Genomic DNA, 27,553 nt, shown 5'->3' with positions numbered 1-27,553 from the left:
GAATTAATTTGTAGCTTGCGTCTAGCACTTCAAATTGCAGTGACGGTGGGAGAAGGTCGTGAGCAATGGTGAGCCCAGTCCTGACCAGGAGTGTTTTGAACTTTGTTTTATTTGAATGTCATTGGGTACAAACAAAAGCTTTCTGAATTTTGCAACTGTTCCTTTGAACTTCATCTTTCCATATAAATCTTATTTTTATGTTGTTAGTGGCTCCCATATGAGATCTGACATTTGTTATTTGATACTGGCAGAGAAGAATGAAACCTATTAGTGAAGGCTCATGGGTTCAACAGGATCCTAGGGAATAAGAGCTGGGGTTGTGAAAAGACCTGAGGATTTAGTGTCACTGTCATCCTCTCGAGCTCTTGAATCTCTTCACTAACCCATTTCTATCCAAAGAATTGTCTGTCTTCAGTTTCTCTGGTTCCAGGTGTACACTCACTGAAGCTGATGACTTATCCACTTTGTTGTACACTAAATCACCTAAGTGCTGAGTGTCCTCCAGGACCTCTTCACAATTCCCTTATGACTGCTTAGAGGAGATAGCCATAACCTCATGCATTTCTTCTGGAAAGAAAGAAGACAGGAGTTCTGTTCAAAGAGCAAAACTGCAGTGGCTTTGTGTGGCAGCTCTTTGTGCTGAGGTCTCCTTGTGTTTTAGAGGACCCTTGGGTTTGTGCATCCCCCAGTGAGAGTGAGGACAGCAAACGGCCACATCTCCCAGGCTCTTCTCCAAGGATCGCTGTGCAAAGATCTCTTGGTTGCTCTACAAATGTTGACCAAACAAAGCAAATTTCCAGCCCGCCTTCCCGTGATGGGTGCAGAGATGACTTTTCTCCTCTTTTTTTTTTTTTCCCTTCTCTTTCTCCCTTTTTTTCTTTCCATTGGTTGTTTGGATTAAGGGGCCTTAAAGGGGCCAGACATTTTTTGTGTTCTCTCATACCCTATAAATAACCGGCACCTCTCCAGTGCTTGCGCTCCACCCTTCAGTTACAGATTCCACTGTCTAGCTGCCACCACTCTGCATGGCCTTTCACACTCTTCCTTTCTATTTAATATGGAACTGTTATTAAAAAAACAACAACAACAAAAATTTGCTGTCACCAATTCCCCAAGAGGAAGAGCAGGGGAAAGGAGAGAGGTGGGAGGCAGGGAGGAGAGGACGCAACCAGCCAAAAAAAGTATCCGAAGGAATGTTCTTCTCCCTCCCAGGTTTACAGCGGTGCCTTTCCATCCAGAGTCATCTGTTTTGTTTTCCTTCTCCCTCAGCCTGAAAGTGCTGCAGCATTATCATGTAACGTTGCTTAATGTGACCAAAGGCTTCAGCGAGTCGCCTCGTGGACCGCAAACATAGCCCAGATTCCAAGGCAGCGGTGCCTGCGGCGTCTCGTTAAAGCACAGGACTTGCAGCCCTCTATGTGTCCCATGAACGGTTGTTTGGGGTTTTGTTTTTCCCTTTCTTCTTTCTTCCCCCACCACCCCGGGTGCCAGGCAGGGATTTTGTAACCACATCAGCGTATCTAGGAGGTATGCATGGAATCCTTCAAGGCTGTCCTCTGTGGTTTCCTTTGAGCAGCCGCCCACCCTGCCAGCTCCCACTGCCCCTTCCCAAACCCCTGACGTGCAACCAGTTGCGCCATCCTCGGGAGGTTCACATGACTGTTGTCTCCTTGGGAATGTTGGTCACAGCAAAATTCCAGGGTTTCTCTCTGTTCTTCCTCCCAACACGTTTCCTGCTGTTGGTGAAGGATCCCATCGTAGCCCTGAAGACTGGGGTCATCTGTTGAACCACAGAGCAGGTAGAGATGCAAGACAAGCTCCTATCTACTAAGAGTCCCAGCCCACAGGGAGTGAGATTTAAGCTTCTGTCAGTGCTAGAAGGTATTCAGATTTCGGTGGAAAGAAGTGGAGATCATCATCTAGCAGAGGAACGTGTGACTTTTTGTTCTACTTGATATTTTGTTCCGTCATTATTTTGTAGTGCTTTATGAACCATTTTCTCAACAAATATCTCTGGGCCAAGCTATTGCTGTTATTCCCATTTTGAGAAAGCAGAGTTGAAGCATGCAGCCCTGGAGCTATGGCTGCTCAAGCACCTGTAGTTGTACTCTCTTTCCAGGCCTGCTGGTGCTCACAGCTGAGCCATGGGCTGTAGTACCACATACTGATGCCCCCGTGGCTCTGAGGAAGATGTGCTGGTGGTTTGCAGTTTTCTCCTGTTTAGTTAAAAGTGCTTGAATTGAAATGTGGACCTGGGATTGGCATCTCATGCTCCTTCCTGAAGCTCAGTCCCGTCCACATTTCAGTTGTAGTTCCTTGACCATGCATACAGTAGAATAGTCTCAACATGAGCTGGTTGTTTCAGTGACAGTTTAGCTGTAGCAGTAGGCCTGGACATACTCACACATTAACTTCATCTGCATCGAATCATGTAGGTTGGAAAAGACCTTCAAGATCATCAAGTCCAACCATCAGCATGTCTCACCAAGTCCCATCACTAAGCCACGTCCCTTGCGTGTGCAAATCACCGCATCAGGCAACAGAGCCTGATATGTTTCAGTTCCCGAGCAAGGAGTGATGGAGCTGTGTGGCTACTTTTGGCTGGGACACCCCATGGGGTGAATGTGTCCGTGGCATGGGCCAGTGCTGGAGCTGCTGGAGCTGCAGGGACTGAGGCATGTCTGGGAAACCAAGAAAAGCTGAGGTACCTGTGATGAGTGCCCACAGATGGAGCAGTGATGGGGCCTTGTAACACTGCCAATTCTAATAGAACTTCTACAGGGGTGATGAAGCTGTATCTTCAACACAGTGAGCACTCAACCAAATGCTGAGTCCCTGCTCTGAACAGCAGAGGCTCTGAGGCTTCACAACCGAAGTTGTAAGTTGGTTTCATTTTTTTTATACTATTTTTTACAGAGGGAAAACTGTGTTTTTCCCAAGCTGCCTTCTTGGAATTGCCTGGACTTGTTTTATCTGAAACTTTCCAAAAAAAATTCAGCCTGAGGCAGATACCCAGTGTGGAAAATTTCAGCCCAAATGGTTCAGGTTTGGCAGTGCTGTCGGAGTGGAACATATGGGCCTTTCAGTGGAGCTCGCGGGGCCGTGCTACCTGCGGGGCTGCTTCCATGGATGTCCCATTGCTCCGCCGTTATTGGTGGGAGGAGGCTGCGAGCCCAGGGCTGTCTGTGGATGCACAGTGTCCCTTGTCACCTCCCTGGTGGCCATGGGATGTGCCTCTTCCACTTGTGGTAGCCTGTGCTACCTCCAGGCAACACAAATGCTGACTTCTCCTAATTCCCCTGGTGATCCTTGCCCCCTGATGGGCTCAGCCGGGACCTGAACTGCTCAGTTTTACAAATAATGCCTTTTTTTAAAAAAAAAAAAAGAATATATGTAGAGGGAAACCCAGTTTGATGAGAAAGGGCCGGGTTGGATCAGGCAGCATGCCAGTCGCAGCTGGGTGTCACCGCCATCTTCATCGTCATGGTTTAGCCATGTCCCCCTCCTTACATGCTAATTAAGCCGATGTGTCACTAAGTGTTATAAGCGCAAACTTGGGCAGCGTTTGTTTATTTGCTGTAGCAGTGTTGCTTTTCCAACGTTTGTTTAGTTTTCATTCAATGCATAAAATATGAAGGGAAAAAAAATCGCATGCGCATTGTATCATGTAATTAGACGAGCAGATGTTAATTAATATATGAATATAATTTTTATTTCCAATCGTCTGGCTGTGGTTGGAGCAAACCTATGTCCCCCAGCTGTTGCTACATGAGACACAGTCAGAGCAAAAACAGAGCTCGAGTTCATCTGCTCTGTTCCCAGAGCAGAGAGCATTCCCTGGGCTGAAAGAGGAGACGTGATGTCCCCAGGCATGACACAGCAGCATGGCGTTCTCCCTCTATCCAGTGGAGGGCAACAGGGGACGTGCTTACAGCCATGGCCCTCCAGTCTGGGAGCCAGCAGAGCTGAGTCCATGTGGAGTTGCACCCAAGGCTTTCCTCTTTCTCACTGCAGTCAGATGGGATTTCTGCTACCAGGCAGTGGTTATTTGTACACGAGCTCTTAGCACACTTGGAGGAGACCATAGAGATTCTCAGGTGCCCTGAGCAACCTGCTTTGGAGGTTTGCCCTGCTCTGATGATGGGCTGGGACTGGGGACTTTGTGATCCTCTGACTGCAGTGCAGATATTGGGCCACCACATTTAGCCTTTTGCTACCAAAAGATTTGATTGTTTATTTCAACTAGAAGGTCCTTGCTGGACAGATCCAAGGCTTTCCTTTCCTCCAGCTCTCAACCAGCGACACCCAGTTGTACTGCAACCAACCGGTTCATCCAGGCCTTTCTCCTCTTCCTCTCTGCAGAGCTTCTTAGTAACAAAAGAACTATGTTAATGTCCATCTTCAAGCTAGTTTGCATTTGTAAATATTAAAATTTGTTCAACTTTTATTACTGTACTCCTCAAGATCTTTGAATGTCTCTTGGCTGGCACTCTGATCTGTCGTGCACCGATAACACATTCCACTTCACTGGTGCTAAAATCCTTGTTGTATTTCCATTGCGAAATAAGATTGATTACAAAGCTGATCACTGAGGAACTCTACTCTTTATAACTCAGTTCCCATCACTCTCTTTTCAGCAGAACCTGTTTTTGTCTGTCCATTACTCAGTTCCTCGCCCAATGCATAATTCTTCTGTTAATTCCCATCTTTTCAAGCTTAGCTAATAACTACCCATGTCGTGTCGTGGCTGGTGCCTCTTGATGCCCAGATAAATTAAATGGTACCACGCTCCTCATGTCTGGGGAATGAACTGTCTCATTGAAGAAATACATCAGGTTCGTCACACGCAATTTGCTCAGCCTGGGGTTGCAGTTTATTCTGCTTGTCTCCATGTCATTAGCAATTCCTTACCGCAAAAGAAAAATGATCTATAATGAGATCGTTTCTCTCTCAAAGCTACACCTGTGCCTTGAATATCAGCACAGAGGGCCATGCTGTTCAACCTCTTTGCCCCATCACGAGGTCTGGAGATGCATTGACTTTCCTGGGCCATCCGGTCTTCTGCTAAGTCGACGCAGAAGCCCGTGGCTTTCTCTGAATTGCACACAAGCCCCCTGACACTCTCTCTTTTTCTCCATTTTTCCTTCTCTCCCCATCTGGCATGAGGAGAATAACAGTAGAATCTCCCACATTGCTGTGGTCTGAGCAGGTTTCCCCTCACGTTATGTCTAAATAAATATTAATAAGAAAAATGGAATAAGAGCTCATTGACAAATTCAGCAAATATTTGCCTCTGCCATCCCTTTCCAGCCGCTTGGCTCCCGGAGGAAAGATTTGCCCTTTCTCAGAGCAGAACTTTCAGGAAATAAACATTCGTTTTATTTTCTCAGAGGAGGAGGTAAATGAGAAGAGCGTGATGGGGCCCAGAGCCCACATCTCACATTTGGTGTGCCTGGAAGCAGCTTCCAGCCACTCACTTGACGATGGCTTTTGTCTTTGCCTTCACGTGACACAAGCTGTCGGCAAACTGACCGGGGTGGGTCTGAATTGTGCTGATGGTTTCACCTTGAGGACCCGCAGTGTTTTTCCACACCTTTGGAAGGACTGCGTAGCTGAAAAACTCCCGGAATAATCTGAGCCTTGAAACCAAAGTCTGCACTTTAAAAACGGAAGCCTTGGTTCTGACAGCACCAACAGGCAGAAAGAAGAAGGAGAATAAGGAGAAGTAAAAACAGGGATGGTCACAGCATTATTCCCCTGGGTTCAGCCAACTGCAGCCATCATCACCAGCAAACTGCTGTTGGAAGGCGTTGGTGGTGCCATCGTGTCTTCATGCTCAGGGGTTTTGGGGATGACTTGGAGTCTCCCAGCTGCCACGGGTTGCTTTGTTCTGTGTTCATTCAGAACACAAAAGCTCAAGAGAGCGATGCTAGAGGCAGCTCTTTAGCCAACAGTAGTAAAGATCTCCTGCCTTCAGGTGACAGCCAAGTGACAAAGCCATTGGGTCCACGTCTGCTGTCCCTGGGATGCCACGTGGTGGCGTTCCTTAGCTCTCCAACGACAGAGAGGTGAATCCTGTCGGTCCCGTAACGAGACGGACTAATTATTTATTACAAAGGAGGTTGCAGGAATCTGGAGTGGAAGTGGCTCCCCAGGCCAGCCTGCTTGCACCTAAGCAGGCCAGGCTGCTTTCAGAGCCCAGCACGTCGGAGCAATCAGACCTGCTGCTGGGAGGCTCGCAGGAGTGGGACCGAGGCTGTTTTATGCACGTGTGTGTGAGCGTGTATATATATATATATATATATATATATGTATAAAAAGTGTGTCTCTGTATATTTTACTATGTTAAGCTATAAACTGTATGGGTTAGGTATGAATTAGAACCTTATAAAATGTGTTTACTCATTCTGTGTAACTCAAAGCGGGGATTAAACAGTAGGAAAAACTGACCGGGAGAATTTTCCAAGCTGAAAAAGGTTTTACAGCTCTCATTGTGAGCTCGAGAGGGAGGTTTTTTGGGTTTTGGGTTGCCTTATTTATTTATTTATTTACGTCGTGTGTTTTTGTTTTTGTTTTTGTTTTCAGAGCAAGTTTTTTTGTCATTGAATTTTAGATAAAAGGAGGGGGGAGAGCTGGGGAGGAAGGAGGAGGGACGATGGCAGGAGAGCGTTCTGGCCGGCAGAGTCCCCCCCCCCCAGGCATCCTTCTCCCCATCTTCTATGACAGTGTGCTTTCTGTGCCAGTGGCATCCCGTAGGGCCTCCCCACGGCACGCCGTGCTCCTCGGCAGGTCCTGCTTTTCTCATCTCCTTGAAAGCATCTTTTATGGTGAAAACAGTATGCTGCTGCCACAGTTCCAGGGGATGGGTGCGGGAATGGAGCGGTGGATGCAGAGGCAGCAGGGAGGGGAGGCTGCACTGAGCATCCGCAGAGAGAGAGGGGCAGGGAATGGGCATGGATTGAAGTCCTACAGCTGTTCTGCTGTCCTCGTCTTAAAAAAAAGGGCTGGACAGAGCACCAAGGGAATAATTTCGCCATTATCAAGTGAATCATCCTGAGTCAGTTCCAGCTGAGTGCTCTGTGATGAAGAGCAAGGTGCATGCCACCCGGAACTGTTTCATTCCTTATTTCCTCCCCTTCTTGGATGCACCTTGCTTTCCCCACCCTCTCTTTGGTCTCTTCTGGCCTTATAGCTCTCGTTGCCTTGGTGAATCATCTCTGCATCAGGACTGGTGGCACTGCGTGGCTAGCTGAGCCTGACTCACTGTTCTGCTCTACATGTTGTTTCCACAGCCCAAGGAGGGTTGGGTTTTGGTTGTTGGGGTTTGGGTGTTGTTTTTTTTTTTTGTTTTGTTTTGTTTTGTTTTCCACATCACTTCATGAATATTTTCCGGGGGATCAGGGGAAGGGAGGGAGGAAGAGAGACGGAGATGGTTTGTTGTTTGGGTAATTTTCCCTACTGCTAAATGTCAGCATGCTATGCCTGATGCACAGGATGGGGAGCAGCGGGGCTTCTATTTCAGGCTGTGCAAGGGATGGGAGAGATTCACCTTATCTTCCTAACATGGCCCAAGCGGTGTTTGGGTTCTATTTACAGTTTTGAAGAAAAGAGAGAAGTGATAACCTCTCCATACAAGCTCTGGGTTGGCTACCTGGCACTGGCTTTCCTCGTCAGCACAGATCCTGGAGCAGCCCTGGAATCCATTTACCACTTGGCTTAATCCTTCTCTGCTTATTCAGGGAATCTGTCTTTTGTCCTCTGAGTTGAAAGATGTTGCACAGTTGCTGGTGATGACGTGTCTCCCACGGACCCGGCGCTTCTGGGGATGGGGAGCGTGCCCAATACCTGCCTTTGCCAAGGACATCTAGGAGGCAAAGCATTTTTCCCACCAGAGCAGGCCTACGGTGAGATGGGTTCCCAGGGACGTCATCCATCAGGGCTGTCCTGGCTACTAGCAGCTCCCTGCTCCTGCTGATGCCAGGATTGATTTGTCTTGGTTTCTAGGAATCGTGACTTAAAATTCAGAGCAGAAGTCCTTCCTTCTGTGCCAGTGCCCTGCTGCGTGCTCGTGGCAGGCATCCTCAGTGCCCAGATTCTCTTTAATGATAGAAAGGGGTTAATGGTCTTTCAGAGATGAAAGCCTGGGCATTAGAGATCTGGACTGAATGTCAGGGTTCTAGCCCCAAACCTGCTGCCTTTAAAAAGTAACTTCCTTTCTTTGCATCATCTCTGTGAAAATACGTTAGTCACCCAGGTAATTCCTTGTTCATGAGCAGATGTCAACTCTTGGATACATTAGACCCAAAGGAGTGGGTGTTTTCTAGATTCAGGGTTTGGTCAGATAATCACTTCTTCCAGAGTTTTATCATGATACCGTGTTTGGCTTCTCCTGTGATACCTGCTTGGATAAATGGAAAGTTGTGAAAAGAGGCACGGTGAAATGACATGCCTTCCAGCCTGAATGTGAGGCAACTGAGCGTATCTACAAAAATATTTAGAACTCACTTGTGTTTTCACAAGGTTTAACCTCGGTTCTGCAGACATGTACATTAGTTTATCTGGCGTATGAGTGTAATGGAACAACTCACATGAATAAAGCTAAACATGTGTAAATGTTTGCAAGATATGGCTCCATAATTCTTTGGAAATCATAGCAAACCAACTCTATTTTCCCGTGCAGTGGTATTCTCCTATCCATCTCACACAAGTGATCTGAAATATCTGTAATAATCATTATGGTGCAGTTGTTCCAAATAGCTCACAGCCAGGATGCAGAAACTCAGCTAGTGTAAATTGTTATTGTTCCATTGACTTCAAGGGAGCTACAGGAGATTTTATGAACTGAGTATCTGCCCCCACATTCTCAAATGTTCAAAAGTGAACGTTAGGGCCAAGTAAGAGGTCTGCTTCCATGCAGGTCTCTCCATCAGGACCAATTTCTGTAAGTGTTCGTTGGCTAACAAGCTGCAGATCTGGCTGCAGTTGTGTGTGCTGAGCCCTTCTGAATATACTGGTCCAAAGTCTTAGCACTGATTCTCCGTGAACATCTGCATCTGTGCATATTGCCTCTAATTAGAATAACGTGGACTAAATTAAGAAAAGTTTCTTTAAGTTGATTGCCACTTCAGGCAGTGAATTTTGGTGCACGGTTTGGTCCGTTTCCCAGCACCGGAGTGTAAGAAGGGACCAGGAGGAAGAATAGGAAACAGTGATGATATGGAAGGAATCTGCTGAGCTCACAAGTCCAAAAAGTGCAAGATGAATTGAAGCACAGACCAGCTGATGGCTTTTCAGCATAGGCTTACAATAATGTCATTAGACAAATCACCCAAGATAATCGTATTTCTAGAAGTTAATTGTACCCTGAATTTCTTTCCAGGAAATGTTCTTACCCCTCCTGCTAGTCTGGTATTTGAGGCTGGTGGGGTGTCTGTGTGTATGCATGTATGTGTGTGTGGCCTCTCTAAAGGCTTCATCTCCAGTGGACACAAGTCAGCCAGTGTGGTTATGTGTGAACTACGGGAGCATTTGGTCATAAAGAATTGAAAATAAAGGTAAGGGACTGCTCAGCAGAGCTGGAAATGAAGGAGCAGCCCGTGCTGTTTGGCAGATATCCCCTGCTTTCTCCATAAACCATTATACACTAGGCAAGTTAGGAAGATGGTGTAGTAGGCAAGTTTGTATGTAAAACATCATGTCTGAATATCACTAGGGCTGCTTAGACTGGGTAGGTTCATCTCATCATCTCATCCCTGTACCGTTCCCCTCCTCAGGAGGTTGTACAGAGCCATTTGGTTGCCTCTTGGCCTCCTCTCCTCCAGACCTGACAGCCTAAGTGTCCTCAACTGCTCCGCATAGGACGTGCCTTCCAGACTAATGCGCCCAAAAATGTAGTTTGCCCTCTTGGCAGCCAGGGCACGCTGCTGACTCATGTTGAGATGTTATGGTACAGGGTTTGTTGCCATCTGTGAAATATCTGAAAGACCTGTTCATGTGGTAGAAGAGTGGCTCTGGGGCTGTAGCAGAGCGGGTGGGCTTCCTGTTGGACATAAAGCTCCACGCAGTCCCTAGATGATCTGCAGAGTGCTGACCATGGGCCTTGGGGACTCTGGGACACTGGTCTGTTGTTGAGAAACCTCTAATTAAAAAGAAGCTAAAAATGAAAGGAAAGCAAGAATGAGGATGGGAACTAGATCTGTGGTGGTGGATAAAATCTCCCAGACAAGAAGTGTCTGAGTACAAAGCTCATCATGTCTTTTCTTTGTGTCTGCACAACTCCCAGCACAAATGGGTTCCCACTTTGCCTTGAAATCGAGTAACTTTTAACATGTTGCAGAGTCCAAAACTAACTCCAAGGGAATACTTACATTCACTTGGACTCTCTACCATGCTAATGTGAATACGTGGCTTTGAGATTGGAACTGGCTTATGTCTGGATGGCTCCAAGCACAGCAGAGTCTGCTTGTGTCTGGCTGTGGTTGACCCTTAGCAACCCAGTGAACCCTGAGAAATACTGGAGGACTCAGTGCGCAGAATGAAATGCATTAATTCTCATTCTCCTCCAACAGTGTACTGCCTTGGGGGAGATGGAGGAGGCAGTGCATTTTTACGTGAGTTGAAGGAGTTTTTCCAAGGTCTTAGGTACTGACTGTGAAAGAACTGTGATAAGCAATGTCTGCGGAGAGCTCAGGTGAAAGAGCAGCGAGTCCTGTTGATGACCCTAAAGGAAGAATACACTCATGATTAGCCGTGTGCATCATGTTTTTAGAGCATTGCAGCTCATCCAAATTAAGACCAGTTTCTTTCTGTGCAACTGTCTGCTCTTGATAAGAACGGTGCAAGACAGCCCATCCTTCAGTTCCACGTGGTTTCTCCTCATGCAGCAAGTTGTGCCCCTGGAGAGAACCAGTGAAGCCATTCATGGGATTTCTGTGGCACTAGAACGCCGATTTTGCTCTTAGCTCAGCTAAAACGTTGCTCCTTAAATTCAGCCATCTACAAATGCAGCATCAGCAGAAGAACTGGGAAGCCCAGAGGAGAGCCTTTCATCATTCTTGATGTATCTAGTAATGCACAGATATGTGAAGGAAGTTCCCCCAAATTCATAACTTAGGCAAGGTGAAGTCATTTAGAGAAGTTCTGCAGTTTGCCCCATTGTACAAGTTAGCAAGTGAGGCGCAAATTGTGCCTGAAGTTGCACAAAATAATCACTAGCTTCTCCATTTCAGTACGGACAACTTGTGTCGAGCCAGAAAAATTGGGAGAAGTCACGACAAAGAGGGAACTTCATGGATTTTTGGGCATGGGGGTTTAGGCACGCTCCTTGTAACGCAGGATGCCAGTGAGTGTGGGTGCTCCCAGAATGTGGGCAGAAGATTCTTCAGTAATAACTAATATATAATCTGGCACACCTTGCAGGGAAGGAGGTTTAGACGTCCTTCCACCAGTATCAGTGGGGACGGTTTGCTTTTAACGTTCTCCAGGGCAGAGAGACAGGCCATCTGCTGATGTAAATCGGAGCAACTCCAATGCCTGAAGTTATGTTACACTAATTTAAATCAGTCCTTGGCCTCCAAGATGAACCAATTCTCATTGATTTCCCCCACCAGGAGCCAGACCCAGAGTTCATTCAGCCCAGGTATGGCCTGTTGGGAAGGAGCAGCCCTGCTCTCCTCCCTCCCATCCCCACACTGCTCCAGGCCTTCTGCTCACAAACCTCCTGGGATCCTCCTCTCTTCAGGGGCAGAGCCCTGCAGGAAGAAGAGAGCATAACAAGCTGCCCCAAAACATGACAAATTTGGAGGGTTCAGCGTGCCATTTGTTTCCTCATTTCAGGAAACAAAACCTGGCAAGAGCAAAGTGGAGTAGGGCCTTTTTTTCCATCTGCTTTGCTGGCCTTGCTCTGGAGGTCACTGCCGGGGACAGAAGTCCTCGCAGGGCCCCATCTGCCTTCCCTGGGCTTCCTCGTTCATGCCCACTTGGGCCTCTGACATTCTACTCTGTTTTTCTTTCCTTGAAAATGGATAGGGAATTGGGAGCCGCTGTGCAGGAACGCGCCTGTTCCCTATTACAGCTCCACCGGGGCTGTAACACGATCGTGCCTGCTCCATACCCACACAGATATTTATTTATCCATACAGGCTTTCTCCTTGTTTTCATTAAGTTAGGCAGAAAAGGTTAATCTTTCTTCTGCTAAAGCTTCAAAACCAACCAAGCTAAATAAAATATTTTTTATTTCTTTCATTTCTTTTCTAAAGGACACTCTCTTTTTCTTTTTTTTTTTTTTCCCTAAGTACCAGAATGAGGTCACAGTCAGAGATGCCACAAGAGTAAATTGAAAACAGGTTGAAAACAAAACAAAAGGCAGAAAGACAGAGAGAGAAAACCACAATCAGAAGAAAGTGACTGGTAAACGTTGCAGGGTTGGTTCAATCCAGTCTAGTAAAGAGGCTGTCGAGACAGAGACGTTGGTGCCTTTCTGCTTTCCCCTTCATGATCTTTCTAGGAATCTCCAAGGTCAATCTCAGCAAAGGTCTCCTCTCTTCTGCTCTTCCACTTGGATTCATGGCACCTCCCTGGAGGTGTGGGAGCACCTCTGAAGGTCCCTGTTGCTCTTCCAACTTCACCAAGGCTCCTGGCCCCGCTCCCTTGTTTAGTTTGGTGGAGCTCAGTGCTGTAACCCCATTGCCTTCAATGGGGTGGCTGGTAAGCGATTCATCCCACGCGCTGTCCGAGGCTCCTGGCCCACTGGCACAGGTTGCAGTGGATGGAAGCTGGGTTACTGTCCAGCAGAGCAGACATCCATTTGGGTTCCTTGTTGTCTCTCCCAGAGCCATCACTGCTGGCTTGACCTACAGCATGCGTTGGTGTGGGGAGCTTTGGGCTGCAAAAGCTTCACACAGCAAATCTTCACACAGTAGAGCTAACTCCCAGCAAGTTCCAGGCATGCTGTTATTTCCTTCTGTTTTGGGAAGAACACCGACTCACCATGACACCACAGCTAGTATAAGATTCATGTTTACAAAACAGAAAAGAGGAAGTTTGCCAAACTCCACAGCCGTGTCTGTAGAAGAGGATGAGGCCATAGCGAGGAGTCGTACTGGAGAGAAGGAAGATGCCACCTGGAGAGAGCTGCATCTTTCTGACAGTCATTAGCAGAGCAGAGATTGGTTTTCAAAAGCTGCCTGGGGAATTGGGTGCTCTGGGGCTGAGCGGTCTTGGGAAGGCAGTGGCATGGAAATGAGAAGGAAGAGAGTCTGGCATGGATTTGGTGTATGATTAGCCCAGCACTGAGCACTATTTCTCCATTGCCTGTAGTCAGAGTGCAAAGTACCTTCTTTGGCTCTGTGAGCAGCACTTACCATGGTGACGCTGAGCTCTGGTTTGGATTTCTCGCCACTGAGAAGTGAACACAGGTGAGGTATCCTCGCAGGAGCTGGTCATTTGTCCTTGATATCTGTAACAGCTCATTGCTTTATTTAGCGTGACATCAATTATTTATTACTATTAATGAAGGACACAGATGTCTGTCTGGTCAATAAAATATCTCCTCCTCCACAGAGATGATCTACTTAGCTATCATTTACTCTGCAGAGAATCTTTGGATTCTCACTGAAATTTAATAATGCAAGCAAAGCTACTACAGCAAACTAGAAGGACTGCGCTCCAGGGCTGCTCTGGGAGGCTGAAATCCTTCTTTATATTTGCTGGCGGGGTGTGCGAGAACTGAGGTCCAGACGGGAAAGAGAAGCCCCATTGCTTTCCATCACAAGCTGCTTATCCGTATAATCCCTTTTATAAAATGATCAAACTCCATCCGTAGAGATAGTTAGGTTATTTGTCCTTCTCGGGAGTAGACCATCTATTCACATCCAGTTTGCTTTTTTGTGCCATTACTGCCCATTAGCCTAAATATTTAGTTTCCATCCGAGTGCCTGCCCTGTTGATGCATTCACAGAGCCGTGTATCTCTTCTTGGTCTTTTTATGTCTCTGCTTGTACGGTAAACCTCTGCCTTTTGTTATCTCCCTGTGAAGCCTTCTCTCTTGCTTTTTCCTACGCCTCGTTCACGAGCGCGGCGGAGCAATGCAATGCAATGCCCTCCTGCTGAGCCCTTGTCAGGGCTTTGTGCAGCCAGGTCGGTACTGCTCGATTGCTGCAGCACCCCAGGTCCACTTTCACTTGGTAGGGTTCGTGGTCTCTCATCCTCTTGCAACACCGGCAAACCCACGTGCTGCCTTAGGTTTATCCAGCTGACAAGCTCCCAGTCTAAATCTAGGGAATGACTGGGTTTTTGGTCCCAGGGCAGTGCAGTGACTGGGTCAGACAAATAGCCAGCCTGCAAAGAGCAAGGCCCAAGGGAAGCAGGAAACGAAGTGAAGAAAATGCAGCAATGAAAACTCAATAAAATGAAACACACACCAACATCTTTAGTAATGCTGTAGGAGCTGCCAGATGGGCTTGACCCAGGGGCTGGCTCGACTGCTCTGAGTACTCCAGAGGATGGTGTGGGACGCCCACAGAGGCACCCATGGGATTATGTGCCCTCCATGAAGTTTCTTCCTCATCCAAAGAGAGGTTGTTTGAGGTCTGAAGAGGATCAAAAGGTCTTTCCATAGTTCAGCAGCACAATCTGGTGCTGCTCTCTCGTTACGTGTCAGTGATTCATCCATTGTGGCAGTGTCCTCGGTGGCTTCTGGTGACAGGGTGTTCCCCAGTCCAACCCGATGTCATATGGGAAGGGATGGAAATGAAAATTGGAAATGTGCAGTAGCGTGTTGTTTGTTTGTTTAAACCATCACCCCGGCGCTGAGGGACTTGCTGAAGGCCGTGCAACTTCCAGGCAGTGACTTTCGGGCTGCCAACCCAACCTGCCCACTGAGCTGACCTGGGCCGTGGTACAGCCCCAGCTCTGGTAGCCAGGGTAAACTCCAGAGCCTGGTGACAGCTGCCTGAAAAACGTTGGAAAGAACAAGTCGTGCTGGGAGCATTAAAATGAATAATTAAGGCTTGGATTCCTTTAGGGAGGAAAAGTATTTATTGCTGCTCTTTTCTCTAGCCAAAGGGGACACTTGTTACTGGAGTGTGTATCTTGAGACGATGCAAACACGGCCTGGGGGGGCTGGGGAGGATGGGGTCTGTTCTTCTACCTGGGTAATCCGGCCACACAGTGAGGCATTCCGGACTGGGTAGAGAGTGGGATATTTCTTACAGTCCATACCAAGAAACTGGACTTGCGTTTCTCTTCAGTAGTCCTCACTTAATTTTGCTTCGAGAAGAATAAAGGAAGAAATGTGCTGAGAAGGGAATTCTGCAGCCTGTGCTGCGGTGCTCTGACATTTACACGTGCGTGAGTACCCAGTGCTGCAACCTGGGCCCAGCTCTGCTGATCCCAGCACCGCTCGGCAGCTGCAGCCGCCCTCTCTCTGATTCTCTGAGGGCACAACCATGGCTGCTGCTCAGGTTTTGTACTGCTGGGTACGCTGAGCTATCGGTTACACTGATGCAAAATGGGAATGGAATGCTCAGCATCCTCAGTGCAAGGAGCCAGCTTGCACAGCAGTGAAAATCAGGTCCAAAGAGCTTAACAAATGGGACATTTTCAGTTTCAGCTGGGTCGTGATCTAAGCGTTTAATAAGCTTTATAAACCAGAAGACGAAAAAAAAAATAAAAAAAGTCTTTCAGCAGTTTTTTAATTGTTATTATTTTTCTTTGAATGCTTGTAATGGGGCGAATGTCCTTCAGCGTGGCTGAGCCGAGCGCGGCAGCAATCAGCTCCAGGAGCCGGCGGAACGCACATGAAAGGGAGTGCAAAGCTACTGATTTCCACTGAATGAATAACAAAATAAACAGCACATTGAAAGCAATTACATCCAAGCTCTGTAAACGTCTCCTTGCTTGATAATCTCATGTAGTAGAAACATATTTCACAGTGACAGGGAATTTTTGAGAAAGGCCATGTCCCTTTTTGAGAAGTGGAAGTGCTCTTAGGGCAGGAGGGACCTACTGAGCGTGGGTGTCTCTGAAGTCCCAGGGACCTGGGGCCCTCCTTGCTGGTGGTCCCACACGTGTTGCCAGTGTGCTCGGTGAACACTTTTCCAAGCTCTGACTTAGCACTGGGCACAGTTTCTGCTGTGGATCCCAGTTACAGCTGACGGCCTGAATGTGTTTTCTGCTTGCTTTGTATCCAAGCAACATTCTCCAATAGACATGGGGCCATTCCTTCCAGTTGGACATTGTTGCTTCCCTTTAGGCTGTGCTCTGTAGAGATGTTCCTGCATTATTTTGTCAATTTGCACCTCTGTTGATGTTTTGGTCTTTCTCATCTCTTTGCTCTCCAGGAGAATCCTTAAGCTTTGCAGATGATTTGCTTTCTGGCCTTGCAACGTCCTGTGTGGCAGCGGGTCGGAGCCATGGAGATGTCCCTGAAACCAGCCTCTATTCAGTTATTTTCAAGTGCCTGGAACCAGATGGTCTGTACAAGTAAGGAGAGGCATGTGGGGAGGTCCTGGGGGGAAGGTGGGATCTCCAATGGGATTATATGATTGTTATTATCCTTTCTGGTCAACACAGCGTTACACCAGGCACTGGACAAACAGTGAGGCCGTTGCTTTGGGTGTCAGGCTCAACCAGTGAAATGGAAAAACAGTGTCTGCCAGTATACTGGGAGCCTGTGGGAGATTTCACTTACATTTCCATTGTGATGAGCTTTCAGAAGGGATGAGTTTGTCTTGCATGGACAAACCAAGCTGATGTTGCACACCCAGGCCGCGTTCCTGGTGGGCTGAGAGGGCAAAATGTCAAGGACGTGAGAGGGGTTGTTCACATCAGTTGCTGTTTGTCTTAATAGGACGCATATATCAGTTCAGAGAGGCACCATTGTTCATAATCACTTGGCTCTTCTTTGATAACAGATCTGAGAACACAAGACTGGATTTTTTGTTTGAATCTTATGGAGTAACTCATGTCCAAAGCAAAGGGGTAATTTCAGCATCCAGGTATTGACTTCTCCTTCACTGTAGTTTGAAGGGGTCTGGCCAAGAAAGTAGGAAGGAGTTTCTGTGGGAAAGGGGAGCACGTGGAGATGGATTGAAGGCAGGGACCTGAAGGTGTGGAGGAGGCAGAGCAGAGTCATGGGGCAGGCACACCAGCATGCTCCCCATTATATTTTTATTCCCCTAGAATGGGACAGAGGATGCTCAGCAGGTACGTGTTGCATCCGAGCACACCCTTGTTTCCCTGTCCCCATTGCTGCAGCCATGGCATCCTTGGGACGCTGAGGAGTTTTGCTGCCTATCCCCCCATGGCAGGGTTGTTGGAACTGGATGATCTTTGAGGTCCCTTCCAACCCAAGCCATTCTATGATTCTATCATTATGATTCTATCCAAGAGGCCTCAAAATGCAGAAGTCTGTGGGAAGGATGGTGCCAAGGGATTCAGGCAGCTCTCTCCTACTGCGGAGCTGAGATCTTCAGCCCCTTCTTCTCTAGCCATGGCATCCTCTGTCCTGCGGGGGATGGCAGGAGTTGGGAGAGTCAGAAAAGAGGAGAAAAAAAAATAAAAGGGAAGAAAAAAGAGGCAAGGAGATGAAGGAGAGACAGAGTAAGCAAGAGAGAAACACCCAGAGCTTAATGTCAGAGCGACTGTAATAATTAAAACACATTTTGTAGTGAGTAATGAAACTTTTTATGGGACCACAAAAGCAGTTAAAGCAAGAGCTGGCAAATGGTCTGTCAGCAAGAACTTTTTAAGATCTTGATTAATACTTTCCCTTTGCCTCCCCCTCCACCGCCCCCCGGTTAAGTATGTTGACAGCCTCCAAAGACGGCAAAGTCTTTATTTTGCATCTCTCGAGCAGAGCAGCATCCAGGAGCAGGCTCCTCTCACCGTTTCATCATTTTAAATGTTTTCTTGTTAAATATCTATAATGGATAAATATAATTATTAATATCACTGGGAACTGGGCCGCTCTGAAAAGGTGCCAGGGACAGCCTGGAACAAGTGCAGAGCTTGCTAATGACCCACTGCCCATAAAATTGGTTGTGAGCTATCAGTGATTGCAGCTGCCAGAGCTCCGGGCGCAGGACGAGCTGCTGCGTTGGATGGGGGGGCACGGGGTTGGGAGCCAGGAGGTCTGGCTGCTTGGCAGCCTGCGCTGCCAGATCATCTTCCCCATCTGCTGGGCAGGGATAATTGCGCTCACTCGTCTCTTCGGGGGCTCTGTGATCTAATTCCTGATGGCTGTAGAGGGCTGGGAGAGCCTTGGGTGGGAGGTGGGAGGCTTTGTTCAGGGTTGTGTCATCTCTTTGGCCAAAGCCAGGCTTCTGCTTCAAGGTCTTGCGTCACATCACTGCGGTGGGGGCGAGCGGGGCTTGGCGATGCCCTGTGTCCCGGGGTTGCTCCTGGCAGGTGTCCCAGGGCGAGGGACAGCAGCTTTGCATGGGGAGCCAGCAGGCATCAGTCCCCTGGCACCAGAGGGCTTTGGCCCCATTGCATCTGCAGCGACAGGGCAGAGTTGCTGGGACAGGACAGAGTGACGCACAGATGCATTGGCTGTATGCACTAGCTCGTGCTCAGCAGGGCTTGGCGTCTGGTTTTCAGGGCTGTGCACACTCATGTGCACGTGTACAGACGCACGTATGTGCTGGCATGTGTGGGGCGCAGACCTGCTTTCCTGGCCATCCAAAACCTGTGTGCGCACACACCACAGCCCCCCTTGCTCTGCATCTGCTGCTGTGTGCACCAGGACACCTGCATGGACCAACACTCCTATGCTCGATGTGTTTGCAAACGCTACTGTGCATGCACATCCAGTGCACACACGTTTACTCCAGCCTGGGACCCAACCAGCACGTGTTTACTTAGCATCTGTGCATTCTCAGATACATAAGTACACACATTAAATATTCCTCTGTTCAGATGTCCATACAGTTGCGACACAGCATGAAGAAAGCCAGAGCAGTGAAATGTGAGGCTAACACTCTGTTCTGAGCCCGCGCGGACATAACAACAACAGAAACACGGGCATGGGGTCACTTTTTAAATTGAATTTCTTCTGCTTGTTTCATTTGTTTTTGTGGAAAACAAGTAGCTTTGTTGGAAGGCTCCGAGCTGGTATTAATCCTGATTATAGCAGCTCGGTGGGGATCTGTGCTGTTCTCCAGGCTGGTAGGTGAGCACACAGATCCTGCAGCATCGGAGCTCTTCAAAAGCAAATGCTTTTGCTTGTTCAGTAGTCTGAGAGTATCCCTGAGACAGGAGGCTGTGAGATCATGGGAGTCTCTTCTGCTTTGTAAATGCATCTGCTGTCCTGTGCCATTTCTTCTGTAGTACCTACGGCAATTTCCCTGCTGTTGGTTGCTCGTTTGGTGTATTACCACCCTGAGATCAAAGCTGAGCTTGCACATGAAAAACAAATCCAAGAAAATGCTCTACAAACAAGCAAATAAACAGCAGGATTGATTCTTCTGCTTTTGAGACTTCTGTAATTTCAAAACGTGCACTAACAAAAGGAGAACTGATTTCTTTGTCCTTTGCAGTTTCAGAATGATGAAAATATGTTTCCTGTCAGCCCTTTTCTTTCCCTTGCCTGTAGTACGTCGGGGTTGAGGTGAAGGAAAATAGTCCACTTCAGCAAGGCTGTACTCCTTTGGCTGATGTATATGGCTGGTGTGGATGCCCACAAGTGGAGGCTAAATTCAGCCTGGAGGACCGACCTTACATAGCTTGTGGCCCTTACATAGCTCAACACCCTACAAACCCAATGGTACTCTTCACTGCTGAGACAGAGGCTTCCCTTGTGTGTCCCACAGCCTCCCTGAGCCTTCAACCCAGCTCAGCTATCTCAGCTTCTCACCTCACCATCCCCTGAGTGCCTGGGGACGCCTCTTTGCTGAGCTGTACCTGATGGGCTGCTGGAAAGCAGCCCTGCCAGCCCAGCATGCTTGTTTCAGGTACTTGGGGACACACCAAGAGGTGGGAGCCAAAAGGGGAACATTTAGAAAGGGAAGTAAAAACCCCCTCCAGTTCCTCTATGGAGCTGCAGTGCAGTCAACACCAACCTCTTCCCTGCGCCACAGATACTATAATTATAGATTAGATTAAATCCCAATGTTTCACTTTATTTACATTCCTGACCTAGCCTATTCATTTCCGGTGTTTGTGCCAAGAATCAGCACAAAATTTACTGGAAGTAATATGGAAGTCATCAGGATCCCTCCCAGAGCCTTTCTTAGGAATTGTGTTCATGCGCTGACAAGGAGCTCAAATTTACCTTCCCTTTGCTGGCCTACGTAGGGTTTCCCCTGAGTGATTCCAAACCAGCCCAAGGGATCTGGGAGAATGAGTCTCAGAAATGTTGGGAAGGTGGATGAAGGTCAGGCCCTTCAGTGGGATGGAAGTGGATGTAGGGCTCAGAACAAGTCTCCTGGCAGCAGCCAAGACCACATGCCCTGCTCAGCCAGCACGGATGCCTGTTGGCCTGGAGGCCACCTCCAGCATGGCAGGCTTAGCCTGTCATCACGCAGTGAAAACACTTCTTTTGGATGAACCTAAGGAAGGAGGCGAAGAGGTTGAATGTTGAGAACCTTTTGTAGCACTGAGAGACGGAGATTGCAATTCAGCAAAGCTGAACGCGCTGAAGGAGCTGGCTCAGAACAAGACTGATTAATGTTGACTGACCTCTGCTGTATGCAGAGCTGGGATAAAAAGTGGAATGGAAACCCTTGGTGCTCAAGTGTCTGCTAATGCTGGCAACAGCCTGCTGCTCCTTATGTGATACTAATTGTTATTGTTGGTCTTCCGTCAGGAAGACACATGAATGAGTGCTGGAGAAATCGGAGACAGATCCCAAATAGCTCAGTGGCATGGGTTAAAACACATCTGTTACAGCCCTTGGCTGAGTCCCTCATGTGCACAGGAGCTGTGCTGCTTCATTGAATCCACCTCTTCTATTCCACATGCTTTCCAGCTTCCTGAAGTTGAGCAATGTATGGCTGTAGTTTCTTCTCAGGCATTCCTGGCTTGCAGAAACTCAAGCAAGGCAAGTCAGGAGTTGAACAAGTGCTTGCTAGATCCCAGCCTCTGATTTCTGGATCTTCCTTTCTCAGCAGACCAGGGTTGCTGCAGAACCAGGCTGTCCACATGTTGGCTTGGATGTGTAGTTGTTTTTGCTGAAGTAAACCCAACACTGAGCAGTCTGAGCCCATCTGGACTTTGTGCACATCCCTACAGTGGAGGAGGGACATGATCTGTACAGGGAGGACAGAGGCTCAGCACAGCGAAGAGGCAGTCGCTCTGCTAATGTCAATGACATCCCATGTTGAAGTTTCCAACATTGGCTCCTTTTATTAGCACCCTATGTGGAAGCATACATGTATGGAGGCCATGTGAAAGACATTCCTGCTTCCATCATGTCAGGCAAGGTGCAGGAGGCTCTTCCCAATGTTGCCATTTGCTCCACTGGGTGTATGAGCAGATCCCTTTGTCTCACTCACCTCCATCTGTTTGTCTGTCCCCTTGGGCCGTGAGCTCAGGTTAGAAGCTGCCTCTTCCTGTGGACAGGGCTCTGAGCACCCTGATTGAGCTGTAGATCTTCACTGTGGGGGAGCTGAACTAGATGGCCTTTAATGGTCCCTTCCAACTGAGATGATTCTATGATTCTATTTCTGTGTCCAGCCCAGCCTGGTTGACTCAGAGCAGGGCCTCCAGGAGCTACTGCAGTATGTCTGTTCCAGCCTCTTGCCATCACCATAATAAAAGTTGGGTTTGTGCCTCAGTCCTCCTTCACATCCATCTTCTAACAGTATCCAGCCGCCTGGGACAGATCTGGCATCAGGAGCTGCCTTTCCACAGACCTTTGTGGAGCCTTCTTCCCTAGGACCTGCCAAGCGTATGAGCATCTCCTGACTTTTTGTTGGAAAAGCCAAATTATCCTTCCCAAATTCTCTGCTTCTGCTCCCACCTCGTGCCACAAAGAGAAACAGAACAGCCTTTGTTGCCTCCCGCGGCCAGCTCCTCCCCACCCTTTCCTCAGGACATCCGGATTGAAATAACATTCTTGGTGGTTTTGTTCTGAAATCTCCTGGCACCCGAGCTCCAGCCCTGGCTGGGTCCAGGCCCAGTTGCATTGCTCCTTTGGGGCGACAGGAGGAGGGCGGGCGGTGGGGGGTGAGGAGGAGGAGGAGTCAGGGCCAGATGGTTGGTGGGGGATTGCAGCTGGGGGAGTGTGCGGATGGAGGATTCTTCCTGGAAATGGCAGTGGGGTGGAGAGGAGGGGTTTGGCCTGTTGGTCTGCTGGTGGGCAAATGGACCTCTGCAGTTCCACCTCTTCCCCATCACAAATTTACTCGCCCCTTACAGTTATGGACTTGGAGAGTATTTTTATCTCTCTGTGTGTAGAAACCTAATACCACTAACATAGATCAGTCCAGGGCTTATCTCATTGACTAATGGCAGAGCAAGTACAAGAGATGCAATGTAAATACCAGCACAGATGCTGCTGGCTTTGATTTGCCTCTAAGCTAGCACAAGTTGTGCTGTGTTGGAGTCCTTTGTTTTGTTCTTCAGTTCTCCATGTTATAGAGCACCATTTTTTTCTTAAGACTGGAAAACTGAGGACTATGTTGATTTGATTCTTACAGCAGTGTTGGGGTTTGGACCCACTGCCCTTCCAGGACACAAGGATTTCACTGCTTGCAGTGGGCATTTCTTTTGTATTGTACAGGAGAACTGAGTCAGGACACAGACAAGTGGTTTTGTTCTTATTGACCATTTTCTAGCTGGGGAAACTGAGGCAGGAAGCAGCAGTGTGCTGTGGGCTGGAGCTGAATGGAGAGCCATGGGATGCCCTCACTCACACTTCACCTAAGCCCCACTTCAGGAGAGCACTTCAGAGAGTTGTTTCTTTATCCAGAGGCTGTGCAATATATCATACACAAAAGTGGGGCCTCATCTTCTTAACGTCCTTGGGTGGTCTGGGCTGTAGATCTGAGAGTTGACATCAAGGAAGTCAAGGCATGCCCGTGAAAATGCTGCAGACTTATTTGGTGTCTCACACTCTCCTCTCTCTTGCTCTTGCCCTCAGTGTGCTTCTTTTTCCCTAGCAGAGCCGATCTGATAGCAGGAGGACCTTTTTGCACAGTGACAGTGCCGCTTTGCTGGCTGCAATTCCCTTTCTGCTGCCAGGGCTCAGTGGCCCAGTAGCAGCTCAGCCTGATCTTTGCAGATCATTCAAGTTTTTTATAGCCTAATTCCAGCCTTTGGAACAGCAAAAGGCAGCTCAGCTTTACCCATAAATACACCATGGGAAGGATACGACAAGCTGCTCTGAGACCTGGCTGTTGGGTACGACTGCACCCACAGGGCAGATCTGAAGCCAGAGCTGTACCCAGAATAAATCAGCTCTGGCAGGCTACATGAGGGACTCAGCTCCCAGAGGCTGGAGATGTCAGGCATAAAAGGTGATGCTGATTCAGGTGAAAGGATAAGGCTCAATATCCTACCTGTCCATCGTTCTCTCCACACTCTAGAGGCCGTTGGGGTGCCATTACCTACTGGATCATTCCCAGTAGGTCTTGACTGGCCTTTGACTTATACCTGGTTTGGTGATTGTTTCACACCAAGAAGTTTGTTTGTATTTTTCTCCTTCAGCTTTTCCTTTTTTCAGCTCCTTAGCAGGGTATATTGAAGGTGCTGAGTGCACCTGGGCATTTCCAGGCTGGTGGGGCCTGGGGTTCAGATCGTAGAGCAGGAATGTCATAGGGCATGGCCTACAATCCCTCAGCTGCAGCTGCTTAACTCTTGCTTAAAAGCAGGTGTGCCCAAAGTGCCCACATTTTGGGAGCTCTTGTATGTGCTGAGACAGCAGGAATCCCTCTGCTGACATGTTTGGAGCCCTCATTGCCTGTTTCAGGCTGTTACTGCTCAAGTGGCCAAATCCCTGCTGCAGAAACTAGGTTTGCAAAAATAACCAGAATTTGGGCTCCTCTGTTTTGGGAGCATCATCCTCAAAGTTCCTGTTGACTTCTGCTGATTTTGTGGTGGAGTTGGTTGGCATAAAATGGAGACACTCGAGTTCAGTGAGTACCCTGGAAATAGCTGCTTTTTCCTGAGGTTTTCTGACTGTAGAAGAGAGGTGTTAAAGCTGAGCTGCATCCTTTGCTAAGTGTCCAGAAGGCTGCCTCAATAGCTGTTGCCAGAGAGCTGGGGAGATGAAATATGTTGACTGGAGCATCTCGCTTTGGGTGCAGTGACATCATTCATGTCATCATCCCTGTCACTGTATCCAAACTGTTCCTCTCTTATTGCCCAGATGCTGCTCTTGCAGCCCAAGCTAAGAAGCCCAGTGTGGCAGCAGAAGGTGAGGATGAGATTCATGAGGGCTGCTACTTCTTGACCTTCTGTCCCCTGTCTGAGCTTGGCAGATCCTGGCTGCCTACTGCTCAAGTACGTATACTGCCTTGAGGAGCAGTGTCCCCAAGTACACAGGTCCTCATCACTGCTCATCAGGATTGAGATAAATTTGATTATACAGCAATATGGTTTCTGTTATGAAAAGAGGAAAGAAAATACCCTGCCGTTCACTGAAAGCCCTCGGAGCCAAAGCTTATGTCATAATTTAAATGTTTCTAAAAAAAGACGTAGAGGGTGAGGGCTGCTCTTTGTTCAGGGAGTGACGGCTGGAAGGTGCAGTGGGGCGGGGGTCCTCTTGTCCCTGGATGAGCTGATGGAGCTGTGGAGATGTGCCCAAATCCAGAGAGCTGGGACGCTGGCAGATGTTTGCCCAAATGCCTGAGACCATTGGCTGGGCAGCTTGGTGCTGACCCATTGGGCCGTAGATCTTCTGGGATGTTCAACCTTTCAATCGGGGCCTGTTGCTTTTCTTCTGTGTTTTCTGCTCTTGATTTTTGCTGGGGAAGCCCCAGGGTTGTACACAGAGCAGGGACATGAGTGGTGTCTGCACGCACCAACCCCTGGCATCGTCTTCTCCTTCCTTCTGAGCATCTCCCGCCGCCCTGCAGTTATGGAAACAGCCTCAGCTCTTAATCTTGTTGCACAACCCTGAGCAGAAGTGCCTGCTTCCAAGCTGGGATGCTTTCACTTTATTTTTTTTCTGTCTGGTTTGCGTCATTGCAGCATCACAGCCTTCCAGCCCTCCCGTGTCTGTTTTGTGCTCACTGTGGAGCCGGGATGCTGGGGTGCACCTCGCACATGCTCCCCAGGAATTGATGGGCAGGAGCAAGCACCCTGAACCAGAACACTTCTTCGGTGCCCCTCTGCACGTCACCAAAGGTGTGAGGAAAAGGGTTCAAAGCCCTTAGGGCTGCTGCAAGTTGTGCTCCTGCCATGAACAGCATTTCCTTTCCTGCTGGGGCATCCGCTGTGCGCAGCCAAGGACTGAGGTGTGTCCGAACGTGGGCAGACTGCTCTCCAGTGCCAGTTGCTGTCTCCATAGTTGCAGCTTCTTGCCTAATTGTGATCTTAGCTAGCCCAGAGCAAGGCTGGGATGCTGCCCAAGAGTCACATCAGTGCTACTCTCTCTGCTTTTATGCCCATGAAGGAAATCGAGACAGAAGCAGGACTCCATCTCTTCTCTGCTGGCCCAGCTTGCCTCATGTCCATCAAGGCAACAAGTGGGAGGCCGGCGGGAGCCCCTAGGGTTTATGTAAAACTCAGTGTTGTGTCTCCATGGGTCATGGCATCCATCAGCCCTGGGCCCACGTGCATGGAGGTGTGTGACGAGGACTGGTGGTACATCTGTCCATCCCATGTATCAGCTTGGAATTCAGGTACCTCTACTCTGGGAGCTTTTTCATACCAGTAGCAGGAACACATAGCTTAGCACAACCCCTTACCACATAAAACCACCCTGCAGACCCCCTTTAGCTTTCAGCTCTGCCTGTACTTTGTACCTGCTGTACATGGGATTGTTTTCCAAGTGGAAACACGAGGTGAAGCATTAACTCCACAAGGGCCTTTCTGTGCAATGCGCAGGGTTTAAATATTTATGTTGGCAAAAAGCATGTAATAGGCAGCTCGAGATCAGAGATAATGAAATTGAGGTGTGTGGAGAGGCAGGGGGATATGGGAGCAGAAGGGAGTGGGCTGTAGTACGTGTGCACAGGCAATTGCTTTTGTTTTCATTAATACCCACCTGTTTGGAGGGAGGGATCCAACCACATTGCTGGGAGCTCTGCAGCACACACTGGAATGGGAGCGTGTCCCAGCCTTGGGTGCTGGTATGCAGGGACTGTCCTGGGGTTAGTGAAGCGTGAGACATCTCTGTGTCATCCACCAATGATGCATGGCCCTAAATTATTAATAGTGCTGATACAGGATCCCTTGGTCTTCCAGATTGCTGCAGTCAAGGTTATTTACCAGCAGCTGTCTCTGATCAGGTAGTAATGTGGTTTGCATTTGTAGCAGAAATGCTAAGTCATGGCTTGAAGCAGTGATGGAGCACCTGGTGGGAAGGCAGGGCCAACACAGGGGAGTTCAGCTGCCTGCCGTGCACCTGAGTGATCAGAAGGGGTGGAGCCAGGATCCGTCCCTTCCCAGACCTCATTTAAGGGTTGGTAGTGGATACAAAGGTATCTTGCTGGAGATCCCTGCATACTTGGGGCCTTCTGAAGGTAAGTGGCTTCTTTCCTTTAACATGGCTGTTGTATTTGAGCAAATCCTCACTTGCTGCAGCCTAGGACGTTGCTACTCTGCTGTCACTGCTGCGCTTTCTATTGCATTACAACATTACATGGAGGGTTCCCTGTTGGGTTAGGAGCTTCTCATTGCTATGACAACAGCACACTGAGCAGGGAAAGCCCATGCTAATGGGGGAGCCCTGTGCTAACAAAGAGTCATGCATGGGGAGGGCTAGGGCAAGGGGAGCAGGCAGGGAGATATTGGCATGGGCTGCCCAGGGAGGTGGTGGTATCACTGTCCGTGGAGATGCTCAAGAATGTTGGAGATGTGGCACTGAGGAGCATGGTCAGTGGGCATGGTGGGATAAGTCGGACTTGGTGATCTTAGAGGTCTTCTCCAACCTTAATGATTCTATGCTATGGGGAGTGGGCACGGAGGATGCTGCAGGGAGGGCTCATTCCACTGCGGGAGGAGAACAGGGAGCTCACGCAACAGCAAAGGGCACTGCTCTTTCTCAATTCATTATCTTTATGAGACGACAACTTCTCTCTCCCCACTTGCAGCAAATCTCACAGAAGTGGGGGGAGAGCGCCGTGCCACGCAGTGGGACCACGGCCAGTTGTGCATCCCCCGGGGACGTATGAAACAAGGCATGAATGGAGCGTTAGGAGAGAATGGAAACTCTCAGGCGGCTCCCAGGCCGGCTCTCTTGCGGGGGGTCCCTTACTCACGATGACAGCGCTGCCTCTCATAAACATGCGTTTCCTCATCCCCGTTTGTTTCTCTCTCTTGTGCAATCGCGTGTACCAGACAGGAATGGGAGTGAGTCCCAATGGTACGTGAATGTGTCACAGAAAACCTTCCCACCCTGCCACCAACGAAGTACTGAGAAATAACAACAGGATTTGAAAGAAAA

General features: G+C 48.6%; 1 protein-coding gene across 1 annotated transcript in view; it reads left to right on the top strand.

The window, feature by feature from the left end:
• ASTN2 (astrotactin 2) overlaps positions 1-27,553 on the top strand; it is a gene marked incomplete at its 5' end in the record, with an annotated part of 265,286 nt that overhangs the window by 221,202 nt on the left and 16,531 nt on the right. Inside the window, one exon of the mRNA XM_021414154.1 lies at positions 16,341-16,482. Coding sequence (XP_021269829.1) covers positions 16,341-16,482 — 142 coding nt within the window. The remainder of the gene's footprint in view (positions 1-16,340; positions 16,483-27,553) is intronic.

This window comes from Numida meleagris, chromosome 16 (assembly GCF_002078875.1).
Source record: "Numida meleagris isolate 19003 breed g44 Domestic line chromosome 16, NumMel1.0, whole genome shotgun sequence".
In the NCBI taxonomy this organism is placed as follows: Eukaryota; Metazoa; Chordata; class Aves; order Galliformes; family Numididae; genus Numida; species Numida meleagris.
Note: the sequence above shows the minus strand (reverse complement) of the source record. Positions and strands in the feature narration are given on the sequence as shown.